Genomic DNA, 16,388 nt, shown 5'->3' on the forward strand with positions numbered 1-16,388 from the left:
GATCACCTTAGCCTCTGAAGACCTGATCTACTACAAGCCTACGACCTACGACCCAGACCACGACCTCAGTGTACTGTTACTACGTGTCAATCCCCAGCTTCTGTTAGCAGACCCTACTGTCGGATAGCTGACCGTAACAAAGGGGTAGTATAGTAGTACCTGCCTTTAAGTGCCTTAGGTAGCTTATATAGCCTAGGGCCCCCTAGAGCCTTCTTCTAGCCTCCTAGCTAGGTAGCCTACTTAGCTAGTTCTTATCACACATATTACTCTTGTTACCACTTGTTTGCGCCTGTGCCTCTATATGATCTCATCTGATGCTCTGTGATTTTTGCATTTGGACTCAAATTCTTCGTGGTTTCAATTACTCGTACAAAACATCTACAGGACATGGAAAACATTCGGCGGCCTTCGGAATGCCAGCGCCATACGTCCCCGCTACGGATAGATCTTGGCCGTCAGCATCGGTGTGACCAATTTACCCGAAGTAAACTTGCGTGACCTCTACCCGTGTTTCAAGCGGGAGCATTCGGGACCGGCGAACCTCGTGATAGCCGTTGGGTTTGAATATAAACCGTTTTGAATGAAAAGATTTAACTCGGATGTGGGTTGAAATTGGTATAAGATCTGTAATGAGCAACTTCTTCCTCGATTGCTCATGAGGCCAGATCCATCATTACTTCTTTGCATCTAACATGCCATTCTTCAAGCGTAACGACAACATTTCCATCTTCTATTTGGATGAGGGTCCTCAAGAGGCTCAATCAGTTCTCCTCATCCCAGGAATTACATGTGACCTCCACGATTGGAACTGGCAAGTTCCATTTCTTCTAGAACACGGGTTCCGTGTCATCACTCCAGATCCTCGAGGCCAGGGCCGTTCTTCCGCTCCGGCTCCGACTCCGGACATCAATGCCTATCCCGGGCCGGATGCGGACCCTTCAATCATCGACTACTACCCACAAACCGCTGCGCAAGACTTCATTGCACTTCTTCGGGATCTCAATATCAAGTCCGTTATTCTGATCGCTCACTCTCTTGGTACTGCCGTCGCTTACCATCTCGTGTCGGTGCGTCCCGATCTCACCCGCGCCATGGTCATCCTCGACCCGCTCCATTCCGTCCCCGCTGCCACTGCGGATGAATACCTCGCCGACCCTACAAAGGTACTCCAAAACTTGGCCATGCTCTTCGGCCCGGCTCTGTATCCTCCAACAGTGCCCGCCTGGCATAACACCTGGATTGGCAGGCGTGCCGCGCAGGGGGATATGGGAGTTATCCTCGCACAGTGTTCTGCCTGCTTGGGAGACCCCCAAGGAACTGGTCGACGGGAAGTGTCCGTCGCACAGCATGATGGGAAGATTCAATGCCCACGCCTGACGCTGGGGAACAGCGAGTTCTGGCTTAGCACGGAACGTACTCATTTGTCCCCGAGCACAGGACTGGATGAAGTTGGCCTCGTAGAGCATTTAGGACACTGGTTCTTCCAACTGAAGAGCGAAGAAGTAAATGAGCGACTCAACAAGTGGTTCGTCAAGATTGGCGTCTTGTCTGACTGTTGAAGTTGAGCTTCCACGTAGCTGGATGCTGAGTATGTTAGATAGCTGAAGACAGAACTCCACTTCAATGTTTTCTGCAGCTTAAACAAAGGCGTAGTCAACCCTTACTAAGAACAATTACGGCTTATGGGCTAAAGCCCATCCGCTGACACAAGCGAAGAAGCGTCGACAACAACAAGTACACTCTCCGCTAGCAAGTGTCGCCACACATGGAAGTATACTCGGAAAAATATGCCCAAAAATGCCGCCAAGTGACCAACAAATTTCTCTCCTGTCTCGTTCAACGAACCTTCCGCGCCTGTTGCTTCGAGAAAGATGCCCATGTCAACTAGCAGAGACTTACAGTTCGTCTCGATCGCGAAGTTCATGCTGTCAACGAAGACCATGTAGAGTCCGCAACACGCGACAGCTAGTGGGTAAAGATGAAATAGCTTCCTCCGATAAAGCATGTCATCCGATATGCTCAAGGCAGTCTGGACATACAAGGGAAGCAGTGCCAGGGTTTGCGGGAAGTCCCTGCGCGGGTTTAAGGGGGACCAGAGAATGAGGGGGCCCATGAAGAGACCTATGAGGATGGCGAGCACGCTCCTGCCCTTCCTGATAAATCCTGACCATCTCGGTGCGAAGCACGAGACGACAGGTAGCAAGTGGAAAGCGTAGACTGCCATCAATGCATCCCAGGCAAATAGATGCACCAAAAAGGCAGCCAGAAAGCGAAGGCTGTTCAAGAAACCTCCTAGTTGGCATTGGCTATTGCATATGCACTGTGACATAACAACGCCCAGCGTTCCTCCAAGCGCCCCTGCAATCCCTGCCAAGATTGTCATGTGGAGGGTGATTGGTAAAAGCGATAGATGCCAGGGAACCAGATGCTTGCACCAAAGAACAGCATTAATAACCGATACTGGGAAGACGAGGCTCACCAAGGTCATCGAAATCGCCAACGTGTGATTTGTGATGAGCTGGAGTAGCCACAGGCATCTTCCCATGCAGTATTGTAGTTGCGATATGTACCCTTCCGGGGATTGTGTGATGTTGATTTCGAAGACGGGAATATCAAGCAGCTTTCTCTTCATGATCTCGAATTGAAGACAAGAATCTTTCAACTCTAGAGACCACCTTGTGAACCTGAGTGAGCCCGTGCGTTTCCACGAAGATATCAGTTTATCAGGCGAGATATGTTTGGCAATGCAGTACTCCAAATGATACAGGTCACTATTCGACCTCCAGGGCCACCTTCGGGGCCAGATCCAGGAGCCAAGATCTGTATAGGCTGACGTCTTGGTAACTTTGATGATGAGAGAAAACCTCTCGTTTGAAGCCTTTGATTCGAGCTTCATCCCGGCGATTCCATACCGCGAGCTAGAGATAGTCTGTGTTTCGCGTTCGGAAAACACGGGCAACAGTGTATCCGCTGCATAATGCTTTGAATTTGAGTATCTTTCGAGGATTTCCATTTCTGGAGGCAAGCGTTTGATCCAGATGTACCACGAGGGTACGGGTTCAGTGTCATAGTTAGGACGTATTCTTGTCTTCAAGAGAATCCTTCTCATGGGCCATTGATGCCAGGTATGATGGCTGATTCTCATGGCTGACAGTGGACTTCTGGAGTATGCTCCGCCATCGTGAACGTCGAGAGGAAGCGCAAGGAGACTCCAGGGGTCGTTACGCAGTCGACAGGGAATGATGGCATACGGCCAGGTGTTGTCTGACACCGGCAGTTCAATTTCGAGGCCACGGCTGGTTGGGGTCCAGTCGAGCACGGTTTCGCATTCGACGATGTCGTTGCAAAGCAGGAAGCACCCGGGGCTTGGAGCCAACAGACCCATCGGCAATGCGTTGGAGTGGGGTTGCTCGGGAGCAGACCAAGGATGCCCCATCCCCATAACCATCTTCACTGCGGAGGCCCAAGAAGAACTCGGTTCAAGCTCATCAAAGGCCAGAGGCCGTCCGTGCTCATCTGTCGGGTTCCAAGCGAGGAGTGTCAAGTCGAAGCACGTCTGCAAGATCTGCTCCTGAAGTCTGAAGAAGGCCTTCTGACCCTCTCCGTACATGAGAGGCATATTGACCCCAAAGATACCTAGGAGGCAGTATGCAATATCTTCAACTCGGGTAGTCGTCCGCCGAGCTGCCCAGCTCATTCTCTCTGCAATACTGGCCTCTGTCAATAATCTCAGGCGGGTGTTTTGCTCCGATATCGAGGATTCCAGGTACGTCCGATCGATGCCTGTAATATTGCTCACGGAGGCCGCTGTGTCCTCACGGCTTGCGATCAGAGTCCAGTCCGACGCGAAGAAAAGCAACTCTCGAGGCGCGAGCAACTCCTGTAACGTCCATCCTCTTGTGAACCAGCGAGAGTTCACGAATGCCGGATCAGTCGCGTCTTGGGTTGCCGGTACATCGGATAGGTATGCGAAGCAGAGTTGTGCATTTTCGTACCATTTGAACATGGAGTTGATCGACTCCGACAGTTCCGCACTACTTGTTTTGTCGATACAGCAAGTATCGACCCACACATATCGAAGACGGTATTCCAGGGCTTTCCCGCATGCCTTGATGATCTTTGGATAGCCAGCTCTGTCTTTGATTATAAGATCTGCTGGGTCTCCGCTCGTGGCATCAAGGCTCTTGAACTCTTGGAAGGAGACTTCGTCGCTTCCCCAAGTATGCGATAGGATGGCGTAGTCGGGAATAGCAGCGTCAAAGAACTCCTCAAGTTTGAGAGTACGTGTGTTGATGAGCCACATGGTCAATGATTGGCATTGGATTGACTTGTCCTCGTTGAGTAATGAGAACTGGAAGGCTGAAGGGTAGCTACTTGGGCATATCTTGAGAAAAGGGATGCCAAGAAAAGAGACAGTGAGCGTGGACGGATTGAAGCTGCGCGTTTTGACAGGCAGGCTGCAATCGGAGCTGAAAACTGAACCCCTGCTGCATGTTCGAACCTCATAGGCTGCGCAGTTGCCAACCCCTGTCCAGTGGAACCATGGATACCTTTGCCTAGGAAAGAGCTTCGATAGATTCCATACCCGATGATGACGATCTAATGCGCTGGACGTTGTTTTGATAGACGTTTATCATATATATAATATAAGGCGCGTAAAAGTTGGTGGGAAAACTGATGGCTATTTTCTTTGTTTTAGGGATCCAGGATTGACCGACTAGCCTGGCACCGTGATTCTTACGACTGACCGGCCATTCTACCTTAAGGAGTTTGCGTCATAAGATGTATGGGATGCTTTGATGATTTGTTGAATAATTCATTTTCCAAATATGAACACTTCATAGTTACTGAGTTACTACAGTTACTCTTACAACTATGAAACAATAACTGTCGTGCCCTGTGCCAAAGTAATGCGATGTTAATCCCACCTAGACTATCAACACTCGAAGTGGTCTTTAGGTCGGTTTGGGGCTTCAGCCGGGCGGCATCTCCGTAAGTACTGATTAACCTAAGCAATTGAACTGGATCTCTTAAATCTATTCAAATTGTTTCTACTCTCAACGTTGTCTCTTGCGTGTTGTAGTATTTCCATCCTCTCCGATGTTCAGAATTGTGGACCCTGACAGCAAAGCTCCCGAGGTACGAGTACGCCTAAGACTCGAGGGTTTTAAGTCTGACTATGCCACCCAGTCGCGTGGATTCTTTAACTGCTTCGGGAATAATGCAATCGAAGGAGTGCGGTTCCATAAATTCCCACTGGCATATTGTCTCCATGTGCTATGGCTGCAAATGAAGTGTTGCATCCCAGATAAACATGCATACCCGCCAACGCACTGCACGTCAGCGCAGGAACACCCAAGAAATGCCCATTGCACGTCTTTCACCCAAGCCCAAGATCAGCATAGACCCCACAACGGGCCGTGAAAATCAGGGGTGGTTGGATAGGCCGTAGAGGTTGGCAGGATGGGACAGCTGGCCATCAAGGTATCTAGCTCTGTAGACGGCCCGGGACGCCATGAGGCGTTCCAGCAGTATGGGGATTAGCCGATGCAAGTCATACATAATCTGACCGGATATTCATGTAGAAAAGCTTGTTTTGACCTCTTTAGTTACCACATAGAAGGCTTTGTGGTTTGAAGTTATTGATGATGTGGATGACCGCAACTTTGGGAGCGCGCCCAAAAACAAATTCCTAGGGGGTTGTCCTGCACAGTACTACAAGCGGATAATTGACCAAACCGAAAGGCATTATTGTAACTATACGTATTGGAATTCCATTCACATAATTCAGGAGCGAGACCAGGCAGCCTAATGATATTCATAGAGTTTGCTGGTACTTGAAGAGCAGGACGGTCTTCACTACCGCACACTGAAATGGCCGGTCCGGTATCCCACTCATGCGGGGTTGTACCCCGGCGCCGACGCCGAGACCAGGACCAGCAACTGGAGGCACGGCCGATACAAAAAAACAAGGGTTCATATCTATCAATCAACAAGACCTCTCCGCTTTGCCCAGAATTTTGATTGCGTCTTGTTTTTTGCCAAGTGTATGCCGCCTCCCCGATTGACTAGCACATTCTTTTCCCGTCGTCTTGGCCCAGCGCCTCAATCGCGTAGCCAATGCTGACAACGAGCTCACAATTTGACAGTGAGAACGATGCTGGTGACCAACACACGAGGCATTGAGTGCTGGGGAGCCAATAAGACGATCATGTTTGCTGAAACGGCTCTCATCGGTTCATACGAACCGATCGCTTTCCTTCCGCGGGGGGCGGGATAAGATGGAGGGTTCTTGGGATGAAGCTCTCAGTGGTGGCGCGATCTCGCCTGTTGAGTCGTCTCTTGGCGGTGCTGCACTGCAACGTTTAACATGCAGTGCTCATGCAGGCACCTAAACGAGCAGGCCTGCAGTGAAAACACGCATTCTCGCGAGGCGTTCAACGGGGCGTTTCTTCATCCATTCTGCTCAGACGAGTCAGTTCGAAAGCATGTCTACAAGATGAAGTTTCTGTCTGCCAGAGTCAACTTCTTGAAAGTTACTTTTCAGGCTGTGCCTTCACCCTATTGTGTCCATCGTCATGTAAAGCACCGACCTCATCACGGTGTGCCCCCCAAACGTTATTGCGAATAAACAACGACACCCTAGCACCGTTTGGCATGCTCGTCAGCCACTACTCGAAAATTCCCCTCTCTTAAGGCTTGGCACCTGCCTGATGAAGCAACGATGATCCACTGCGCCAGAGAGGAAAAAGCCGCCGTGGCCTAGGAGCTGCCCTTGTCCGGGATCTTCTCCGCCCATTGTCATTTCTTGTGTTCGCCCCCCTGGCAGCCGACCTTCTCTCCGCGTCCTAGCAACAACGGCATTGCCAACCGTATCCTTCACTCTTGGACCAACATTCGCAATTGTCCCTCGCAAAAGTCCTTGCCAAGACGACCCGACGTCGTTCACCTGCCCGAGGTAGCATCGCCCGGCCTGCATCGATGCCTCAGCACCTGGGATAACGAGCAAGATTCTCAGGGACCAGCCTCTTGGGATGTCAATGTGGCGCTGTGATGTACGTTTCCTCGAATTGGATCTCGCGGTGCCACAGCTTCTCGGCGCACAACCTTGCTACCCACGCGAGCCGGAGCTCTCCCCAACTCTGACTGCATTGTCACTGGATGTCGTCTTATCGCGCAATTACGCCTGCACGGCGAGCAACCTCTTGGCATGCCCAGACGGCATGGGCCTCTGAGAACATAAATGTCCTGGCCTCGCCCGGGTCCATGTGCAGTGCTCTAGTTAGCTGATCAGTCTGCTCCTTGGGATCCATCCGAAGCTTGTCAAATATTCACCTTGTGCCGTCAATTGGAACTTGGGAATAGCTTCCTCATTCACGATGAAGACCACCTCCGCCCTCGCCGCGGCGCTCTTCGCGCTGCGGTCCTTCGCGACCGACCCCCTCACCGCCGACAAGGCCGAGGCCGACATTCTGACCACGGAGTGAGTGTCAATCCTTTGAATTGGTGTGTTTGAACTTGCTCTAACGCGTTCTCCCCAGACTCGAGCGCAACCTCTGGAACCTGAACAAGATTGCCAAGGACAACGGCGGCAACCGTGCCTTCGGTCTTCCGGGTTACAAGGCGTCGTCCGACTACATCCTCGAGCGTGTCCAGGGCCGCTTCCACAAGCAGCTTGACACCAAGATTCAGTACTTCAACCACACCTTTGCTCAAACTCGTGAGATCAAGGTCACTGGTCCCGACGCCGAGGATGTCTACGTCGTAGCCCTTCAGTACAACCACCCGACCTCGCTCCCCGACGGCGACACCGCACCCCTCATTGACACCCCCGTCGATGATGAGCGAGGTAAGAGAACTATCACCGTACAACTGCATAATCGCAAGCTGACTCTAAATGCGCAGGCTCTGGCTGCTTCGCCGACCAGTGGGAAGGTATCGATGCCACCGGCAAGCTCGCGCTCGTCAAGCGCGGTGTCTGCGCCATCTCGGACAAGCTCAAGCTCGCCAAGGCTGCGGGTGCCGTTGGTGTCATTCTCTACAACCAGACTCCTGGCACCAACATCGGCTCTGCCACCTTGAGCGCCGAGAATCTGGGCCTGCTGGTGCCCGTTGGTCTTATCCCTCTCGAGGTTGCCACCGCCTGGCAAGAGCGCCTCAAGGCCGGCGAGACCCTCGAGGTCACTCTCCTCGTTGATGCCGAGTGGGATGAGCGCGAGACCTGGAACATCATCTCCGAGACCAAGGAGGGCGACCCCAACAACGTCATTGTCCTCGGTGCTCACTTGGACTCTGTCCAGGCTGGACCCGGTGTTAACGACGACGGCTCCGGTACTAGCGCTCTCCTTGAGATCGCCGGCTCCTTCAAGAAGTACTCGGGCTTCAAGAACAAGGTCCGCTTCATCTGGTGGGGCGCCGAGGAGAGCGGTCTCGTCGGATCTCTCTACTACACCGCTCAGCTGTCCGAGGCTGAGGCCGACGCCATTCGCTTTTACTGGAACTACGATATGATTGGCTCCATCAATCCCGTCTACAATGTCTACCTCGGCGACAACGAGGGTGACAAGTTCGGCGCCCAGCCCATTCACGACTACATCGCCGCCCAGGGCAAGCCCGCCGCTTTCGGTGGTTTTGGCAGCAGCTCCGGTACGCACACTTTTCTAGAGTGAAAACTTGTTTATAGTTGATATGCTAACAAAACGAAGACTATGTGGGGTTCCTTAATCTTGGAATCCCGAGTAGTGGGATCTTCACAGGCGCCGGTGAACCGACCGACCCTTGCTACCACTTGGCTTGCGACACCCTCGACAACATCAACTGGGACGCCATCACTATCAACACCAAGGCCGCTGCCCGTGTTGCCGCTGACTTCGCCAATGAGCTGCCCGCGGGTCTCCCCCGTCGCAGGAAGACTACGCCTGCCCGCCGCAGCCGTGAGGCTATCCGCCGCGAGTTCCAGAAGTGGGCTCTCGCTGCTGAGCAGGCTGAGCACGCTAAGAGCTGCTCTCACGGCGATGACCACGTTGTTTAGATGATGCTTATAAAACAGCTTAGAAGCACATATTCTGTAATATCATGATGATACCTACATAGTGTTGAGAACTAAAAGAACATGAAGTCTTCTATGCCTTTCAGCCTGTGTAACTGTGGATCGTGAACCGATCGTGAACCGTGAACTGTTGTCCGTATGGGATGAAGGTGTGACTTCAGTGAGCTGCGAAGGTGTGCGGGGTGGCGTCCCATTATATAGACGTCCTAGGCATCCTGTGTGATCAAGGCTGATGGCGCTGCCGTCGGGGAACGTGGAGGACACGCCTATCCCCCTTGATGAGCTGACATAGCCTCACGGACTCCCTGAGATGCCCGGAACCGGCGGGAAGCCGTGCAAGTCAGGCCGTTCGGACGAAAAGGCCGTCCGTGGTCCGTGGTCTGTGGCCAGCTCTAGGAAAAGTTGACAGTGGACAAATACTGGGCCAATAAGGATGGAATGGTAGGTCATCCCACGAATCATTCCCCACCTCCTTAGTACTTCAGAGCTCAGGAAAGTTGCCGGATTCGCATATCAGAATACGAGCATCCCTGCCATTTCCGCCAACATCAACGACAGCGCGGGAATGGGATACAAGAGGATGTTTTACATGAGAACCTCCAACTCTTATAAGACCATTGGCATCAACGGCACTACATTCATACTTCCATTGCCCTTGACTTGCATCATTGAACTACCCACCATCTTCTTCTTCTTGTCTTCTACGGAATTCCGTCATGTCGTCAATTTTGGAATACGCCTCTAGGCCTGAGTTCACAGTCACTGTCAGCATCGGCATTTTGTACCTCCTTCTGCACTTTATTTTCAGAGAAGACGGGCCTTACCCGGATTTCCCCCTGATAGGGAAAGCACCCAAAGACTGGTTCTACACGAAAACTCGGAAAAGATGGGACAATGAGGCGCTCGACATCTTGGAGGAAGGCACAGCAAAAGTGAGACCAGCACCTTCCAAGTTTTAGAGCTTATACCAACAAACCCCTTCACAGCTCAACGGACGCCCTTTCCAAGTTTTGAGTAACTTTGGCCCATCCATTGTGCTCGCCAAGGAATTTGCCAACGAGATTCGGAGTGACCCCCGGCTGTCATTCCGCGGGTTCATTGAGCGGGTACGAAAACTCTTTCATTTGGAACAGGCTCATCGTACTTACTCGGGTTGGAAACTTGCAGCAAGGCATGGTTCAGTACCCAGGTCTTGACTTCCTCCACACAGGGCTCGAAGGCGACATCATCCAAGACACGGTCAGGAAGAATCTTACTCAGGCATTGGGTGGAATGACCGAGTCGTTGTCCAAGGAATGTGCTTCAGTAGTTGACGAAAGTCTTCCGGCCGCCAAAGGTTCGTCGCTGCGCCCCGAAATCACCGCAACATACCTAGTACCGAGAAGCTGACACAAGATAAAGACTGGAAGCATACAAAGTTCATCATGGGAGCAACGAACATAGCCGCCCGACTGTCGGCACTCGTCTTCTTGGGCGAGAGACTCTGCCACAGCCAGGAGTGGATCGAAATCTCCATCCGCTTTACGGTCGTGATGATGAGAGCCCAAGAACGCCTACGGACGTGGCCTGTGTTCACAAGACATGTCGTACACTGGTTCCTCCCCGAGATGATCTATCTGCGCAAGCTTGTACGCGACTCGAAGAAGATTATCGAGCCCGAGCTGACTGCTCGCCGCGCCGCACGGGGTGATGTGAAGAAGCCACAGGACTCTTTGTCGTGGCTAGACGATGTGCGAGGAGATCGGTCTTTTGATGTGGTCTGCGGACAGTTGTTCCTTACTGTGGCTGCGATCCACACTACTTCGAGCGTCATCACGGCGACTATGTACGACCTGATCTCGAATGCGGAGTATATTCCGTTGCTCCGTGAGGAGATCATCCGAGTTTACAACGAGGACGGAGGTTGGGAGAAGACTAGCCTCTACAAGTTGAAACTCATGGATAGCTCTATGAAGGAGAGTCAGCGTCTGAACATCCTTGGCCCGAGTAAGTCAATCTTTAAGCGCTGTGATCTCTACCTCCTCGACCGTACTATCAGTAAAATGCATAGAATTTAACCATCGGCAGACATGATGAATCGCTATGCGGAAGACGATGTCACACTCTCCGACGGCACCCTCATCCGCAAGGGCTGTCACATTACGATCCCGACGCTCCATATGCGCGACAAGGAAATCTTTGGCTCAAATGCCGATGACTTCGATGGGTACAGGTTTCTGCGTATGCGAGAGCTGCCTGGGCAGGAGAACAAGTGGCAATTCGTAAGTACAAGTCCGGAGTTCCTGAGCTTTGGACACGGAAAGCACGCTTGTCCCGGTCGCTTCTTCGCCAGCAACGAGATCAAGATTGCGCTCATCCACCTGCTGATGAAGTACGACTGGGACATTGTTGGGGAGAAGCCCAAGAGCGCGGCCAAGGCTCGGTTCGTACCGGACCCTGAGACGCTTGTGGCATACCGGTCTAGGATACTGGAGATTGATATCTGAAGCAGTGAAATATGGCTCGGTCCATTTGGCGGATATGTAGAGATACTCTCATGTACGGATTGGCTTCCAAATCAGCAACGCACAGAAATAGACTGGCGAAACTGTATGAGAGGTTCTCCGTTCTGCCAAGTCTTCAAGAAGACGACGAAGCCTTGACAAGCCGTGATCGTATCACTCTCATTCCTAATGCCTTGACCACTATAACAAGGATAATCATTGTCATCATCGCCTTTATCGTCCTTGTTGCTATCAACCTGTATCACACTTTGCTAGATTGCAAAGCTCATTCTCCATATTTTCACCGGCGGCATCAATGTATTCAAGCTCAAGCAGTTCAAAGGATCTTCGGTTTGGGCTCTGGGGTCCCACTGATTTGTCCCGAAAGTACTGCGATACAGACGCGGGCTTACTTCAGCCTACCACAAGCGCAGCATCTCTGGCCATTGGCATTGATGGAACAGATTGGCTCGGAGGCTCTCCCTGCTTCCTTCTGTGGATGCCAGTGGCGCTAGACAGAGGCTGATGTACAGTAGTAGCTGCATGGTTGAGAAGAAGCAGTGAAGAGGCAACCATAGAGGTAAGGCTCACTTGAAGAAGGGCGCACTAAGGTGGAGGCGTCAGCAACGACATCAAAGGCGAGGCCCGGAGGCCGAACCCTGGGTAGGGACCGAAACAGAAACTACATGCTATACAGTCACGGCGAAACGGATAATGGGCGATGCCCCTGACACGTTGGACAACACATCAGCCAGAATGCAATAACCAGCGATCTGTTGCATACCAACAGAATCTCGTGTGTGAGTCCGCGTTCGTCGGGTGCCTGCTGTCTCACCGACACGCCTGCCATTCTCGAAACGTTGCAACGACCCCAGAAGAAGCCGTCACCGATGCGCCATGCGAGATGATCTAGGATTAGCGACCGCGGCGTGAAAGGAAATGTCTCTATTGCCTTAGGGCCGGAGCAACCTCCGTTCTTGGCAAAACGCCGACCAGCGGCTGCTCCCTTCGCTTCCCCGCGTGGCTCTGGCACACGCGAGGGTGGATGAGATTGAGCTTTTGGAGGGGTCATTTGTAAGATGACAAGAATAGTGGACTGCCATGTCAAATGTGATGTGCTACATTGCTGTTCAAGTGCTTTGCCGAATGTCACGGACCTTGTTTTTGCCCCTTCGTTGCTTTTTTCTCAAGATCTCGCCCCCCATCGCCTGTTGATAGATATCTGCAGGATGTTGACGTGGCACAGCAGGAAGGAAATCGAGAAGTGAGACAAAATATCGAAAATCAATTCTGTGCGACCGCGGATCGTACGCGGGAGCGCGGCCGCCTCTTGATGCTTGCTTTTTCTGCTCCGCTGCCACCGAAAAGGGCAAGTTACAGCCAGAAAAGCCCCCTGCGATGGCCCGGCCAATTGTGGTGCATCTCCATCAACTCCGTGACGAAGGCGCCGGCTTACATCTAGAGCGTGGGTCCGCCTGAGCCGCCTCGATAGAGGGATTGTAGGCTTTCAATCTGTCGCAAGGATCTGCAACTGATTTCGCGATACATTTGTGCAAAGTAGTCTGCTGCATCTTGTAGAATGACATATCATTACCACACGTGGGAACACGTCAAATACGGGGATGGATCGACAGGGACGGCCCGGAGCTTGATGTCCAAACTCGAGAAGGGATGAGGGGCTTCCGTTGTTTAGAACACGGGGCATTTAGCGCGGGACTGTGAAGCCAAAGTGGACGTGATCATGATTCTTCTCAGCTCATCTTAAGCAGCATTCATCCGGCACATTCATCCATAGCCGTCAGGTAACCAATGGGTCAGAGACAGGGCAAGGGATGCACGAAGTGACAGGGGTCCATCACCCGTTGCCCTACCTGAGTGCCTGCTAACCGGGCACTTGGAATGGGCGGCAGCGGCTTCGACGGCCCATTTGAGACCCAACGAGCGCCACCCAGCCCTCCAGTTTCCGTCGTGGAGCCGATACGACTGAGGAGAGACCCACGCCAATGCATGTTAGATTCATGGTCAACGACAGTAAAAAGAACAGAAAATGGGGTTCTCATGGCGTGATTCCCCTCTTCGAAGCTTTCGCTAGGATATAAGTGACAGAATCTGTCAGACATGGGTGTGGTAGACGAGCACGAGGACGCAAGCGAGGGAGATGAATAGCGCGCGATCACATATCCGAGTGCAACACGTCAAGTCATATTGGGCTGTCGTATTATGCATGCGACACAGTCAGTCCAGACAGAAGAAGAAAAGAGACATGCCCGCGAAAACCTTGCCGGTCCTGGGCGCGCTATTCCAGACACTAGTTCTTGTGTCTGTTGTCTTAGCTCGGCAATCGCTCCCAGGGCCTTCAGCGGGCGGTCGAGATGGTCATAGACTCTTCTCAAGGGCCCAGCTTCCCGGTTTTCTTGTCAAACTCCCTCCTCAGATCTCCGTCTTGTCTCTCTTTCTTCATCCCTACATCAAGATCGCGAACGCCTCATTGCCCAATCCTCCCAACCATCAGCTTCTGGCGAACAAGGATCATACCAGCAACATCTTGAACCATTTTCAGCCCTGCTCCTGAGCTAGTAAAGCTTGCTGAAAAGCGCAAGACGAGGCCTGGGCCCTTCAGCGCACCCGGCCACCGCCCAGCGAACCCCGCCTCCACTGACTTGACTCGAACCGACTTCCCGCGTTCGTGCCAGGCCGGCTTATGGTCCGACGAAAGTTTAATCAAGACTGTCCGGGATTGAGGTACTAAGAGCTGTCGAAGCGAAAACAGTTGATTACGACGCAACGTCGCAACCAAAATTGTTGCCATTTGCTCGTGTTCGTTCCGCCAGCTCAACTGTGAACAACATCAGACAGCTTTCCCACGACCACATCCCACTGTCTGCGACGACACAACCCGGACATCGCGATCGAAAATTGCATGCGCTTCTGCTGAAGCTACGTGATAGGAGACAATGGGCACGGGAAGCAAGCCCGCTAGCCCTAGCGGTAGTCCTCACGGGAGCCCGCGTCGTGGCCAGGCTGCAGGTATGTCGAAACTTTGTGCGCCCATTGCGCAGCCAGAGAGGTTGCGCCTGAGAATGGGAAGCTTCTTCTGAGGATAATAAGGCGTTGACCTTACCAAAGCTTCTACAGAACCGGTAGTCTCGAGCTCCAACGTCGACCAGACATCCGTAGCACCTCCCAGAGCCGAAGCCATCCCGCCTGCGACATCGACGTCGCCCGAGCCGGCGCCAGCTCCCGTCCCCGCCGAAATCCCAGTCCAACCAGAGCCTTTGGAAGCTGGCGGCACAGACGATGAGAACGAGTTTGAACCCAGCGTATTCGACGAAGAGTCTGTAAGCGACCAGACCGATTCGACGTCGCTCAAGTCGAGCGTCTACGAGCACAGCTTCAAGAACGGCCGGCGCTATCACAAGTTTCGCCATGGACGCTATCCTATTCCCAACGACGAGACAGAGCAGAACCGCGAGGATATGTTGCATGCCATGATGTTGGAGGTTACGGACGGGAGGCTGTTCTTCGCGCCCATCGTTGATAACCCTGCAAAGATCATTGATCTTGGTACCGGGACAGGTATCTGGGCTATCGAAAGTCAGTATTTCCTTCGAAAGAAAGCGTTCCAGCGTTGATAAGCTGCGGTGCAAGGGGCCGAAGAGCTAACAAAATCCTAGTGGGCGATATTTACCCCAGTGCCGAAGTCACTGGTCTCGACCTGAGCCCGATCCAACCTGTCTGGGTGCCGCCGAACGTGAGATTCTTAGTGGATGATGTTGAAGACAGTTGGTTGAATGGGAGGGACTTTGACTTTGTTCACCTGCGCAACATGGTTCCAGTCTTAAAGTCTCCGGTGGGCCTGTTGAAGAACGCTTATGAGTAAGAACTGCCGCCAAAGTGCATCTGTCTCCAGAGACTAACATCACCGCAGACACATGAAGCCAGGGGCTTGGGTGGAGCTTCAAGACGTCGACGGTCAAGTTCACTGCGATGACGGCACGATGCCAGCAGACTGGCCTCTCGTCCGCTTCACAAACCACCTGGTAGAAGCATTTGCCAAGTTTGGGACCAACTCCCACGCCGCGGTGTTTGGAAGGCAATATCTCGAGGAGGCTGGTTTCGTCAACATTCAGCACCATACAGTGAAGTTGCCGTATGGCACCTGGCCAAGAGATAAGTAAGTGTCATGCACTCGTTTTACGGACGGTTCGGATGCGCCTCTGACTAATCTTGCCTGCTCAGGACGATGCGCTTGGTTGGCATGTACTACCGCACGGCCTGCGAAGAGTTCTTCCCAGTGGTTGGCGCGATTCACTTCGAGCTGCTTGGATGGAGCAAGGTGGAGATGGAGGTTCTTTTTGCTGAGTGCCGCAATGCTATGAGAGATCCCAACGTCCATGCATACGGCAAGATGCATTTTTGGAGCGGACAGAAGCCGTTCTGACCCGAGGGGGCTGGGTAAGGGGGCGAGTCGGGAAGCGAGAGGAGGACGACGAGGGCTATACCCCTGCTTCGGAGTATCGGTGACTGGAGTTTATTGAGAGCGTTTTCCTGCATATATCATGATTCACATGAGATGGTCCTTCTGCAAATCTGTTCCGTTTTTCATTGCTGCAGCGGTACTTGGCGGTTAACCGGTGGTGGGTGCGATGGAACTTGTGCGCCCGACCACGAGGCCACCGCCTCCACCCGTAAGCGCTCGGGCTTTTGCGCAGCTTTTGATGAGGGGAGGATGTATGCTTTCTTTTGAATGAGACATAACGTTGATACGTTTGCCGACGCGATTGGTCCTTTCCGTACGAAGTCGGGGCCGGAGGGACTTTGGGGGAGCGTTGCGTCAGCTGCATGTGGGTGATCGG

General features: G+C 52.6%; 5 protein-coding genes across 5 annotated transcripts; 4 read left to right on the forward strand and 1 right to left on the reverse strand.

The window, feature by feature from the left end:
* Nucleotides 1–692: 692 nt before the first annotated feature.
* Nucleotides 693–1,559, forward strand: COL26b_012679 (uncharacterized protein; the record flags this gene model as incomplete). Its single annotated transcript, XM_053185318.1, has 2 exons — nt 693–1,413; nt 1,438–1,559. The coding sequence occupies 2 exons, from the start codon at nt 693–695 to the stop codon at nt 1,557–1,559; spliced, it is 843 nt and encodes a 280-aa protein (XP_053030717.1).
* A 2,100-nt stretch (nt 1,560–3,659) lies between these two features.
* COL26b_012680 (uncharacterized protein) lies at nt 3,660–4,303 on the reverse strand (the record flags this gene model as incomplete). Its single annotated transcript, XM_053185319.1, has 2 exons — nt 3,660–3,783; nt 3,996–4,303. 2 exons carry the CDS (start codon nt 4,301–4,303, stop codon nt 3,660–3,662), a joined length of 432 nt encoding a protein of 143 aa, XP_053030718.1.
* Nucleotides 4,304–7,379: 3,076 nt separating this feature from the next.
* COL26b_012681 (uncharacterized protein) lies at nt 7,380–9,031 on the forward strand (the record flags this gene model as incomplete). The annotated part of the gene is made up of 4 exons (XM_053185320.1): nt 7,380–7,483; nt 7,542–7,849; nt 7,906–8,646; nt 8,757–9,031. The coding sequence occupies 4 exons, from the start codon at nt 7,380–7,382 to the stop codon at nt 9,029–9,031; spliced, it is 1,428 nt and encodes a 475-aa protein (XP_053030719.1).
* A 1,442-nt stretch (nt 9,032–10,473) lies between these two features.
* On the forward strand, nt 10,474–11,535 carry COL26b_012682 (uncharacterized protein; the record flags this gene model as incomplete). The annotated part of the gene is made up of 2 exons (XM_053185321.1): nt 10,474–11,035; nt 11,117–11,535. 2 exons carry the CDS (start codon nt 10,474–10,476, stop codon nt 11,533–11,535), a joined length of 981 nt encoding a protein of 326 aa, XP_053030720.1.
* A 2,951-nt stretch (nt 11,536–14,486) lies between these two features.
* On the forward strand, nt 14,487–15,973 carry COL26b_012683 (uncharacterized protein; the record flags this gene model as incomplete). The annotated part of the gene is made up of 5 exons (XM_053185322.1): nt 14,487–14,559; nt 14,668–15,126; nt 15,207–15,408; nt 15,461–15,706; nt 15,772–15,973. 5 exons carry the CDS (start codon nt 14,487–14,489, stop codon nt 15,971–15,973), a joined length of 1,182 nt encoding a protein of 393 aa, XP_053030721.1.
* Nucleotides 15,974–16,388: the final 415 nt, after the last annotated feature.

This window comes from Colletotrichum chrysophilum (genome assembly GCF_026319265.1).
Source record: "Colletotrichum chrysophilum strain AFK26 chromosome Unknown scaffold_186, whole genome shotgun sequence".
In the NCBI taxonomy this organism is placed as follows: Eukaryota; Fungi; Ascomycota; class Sordariomycetes; order Glomerellales; family Glomerellaceae; genus Colletotrichum; species Colletotrichum chrysophilum.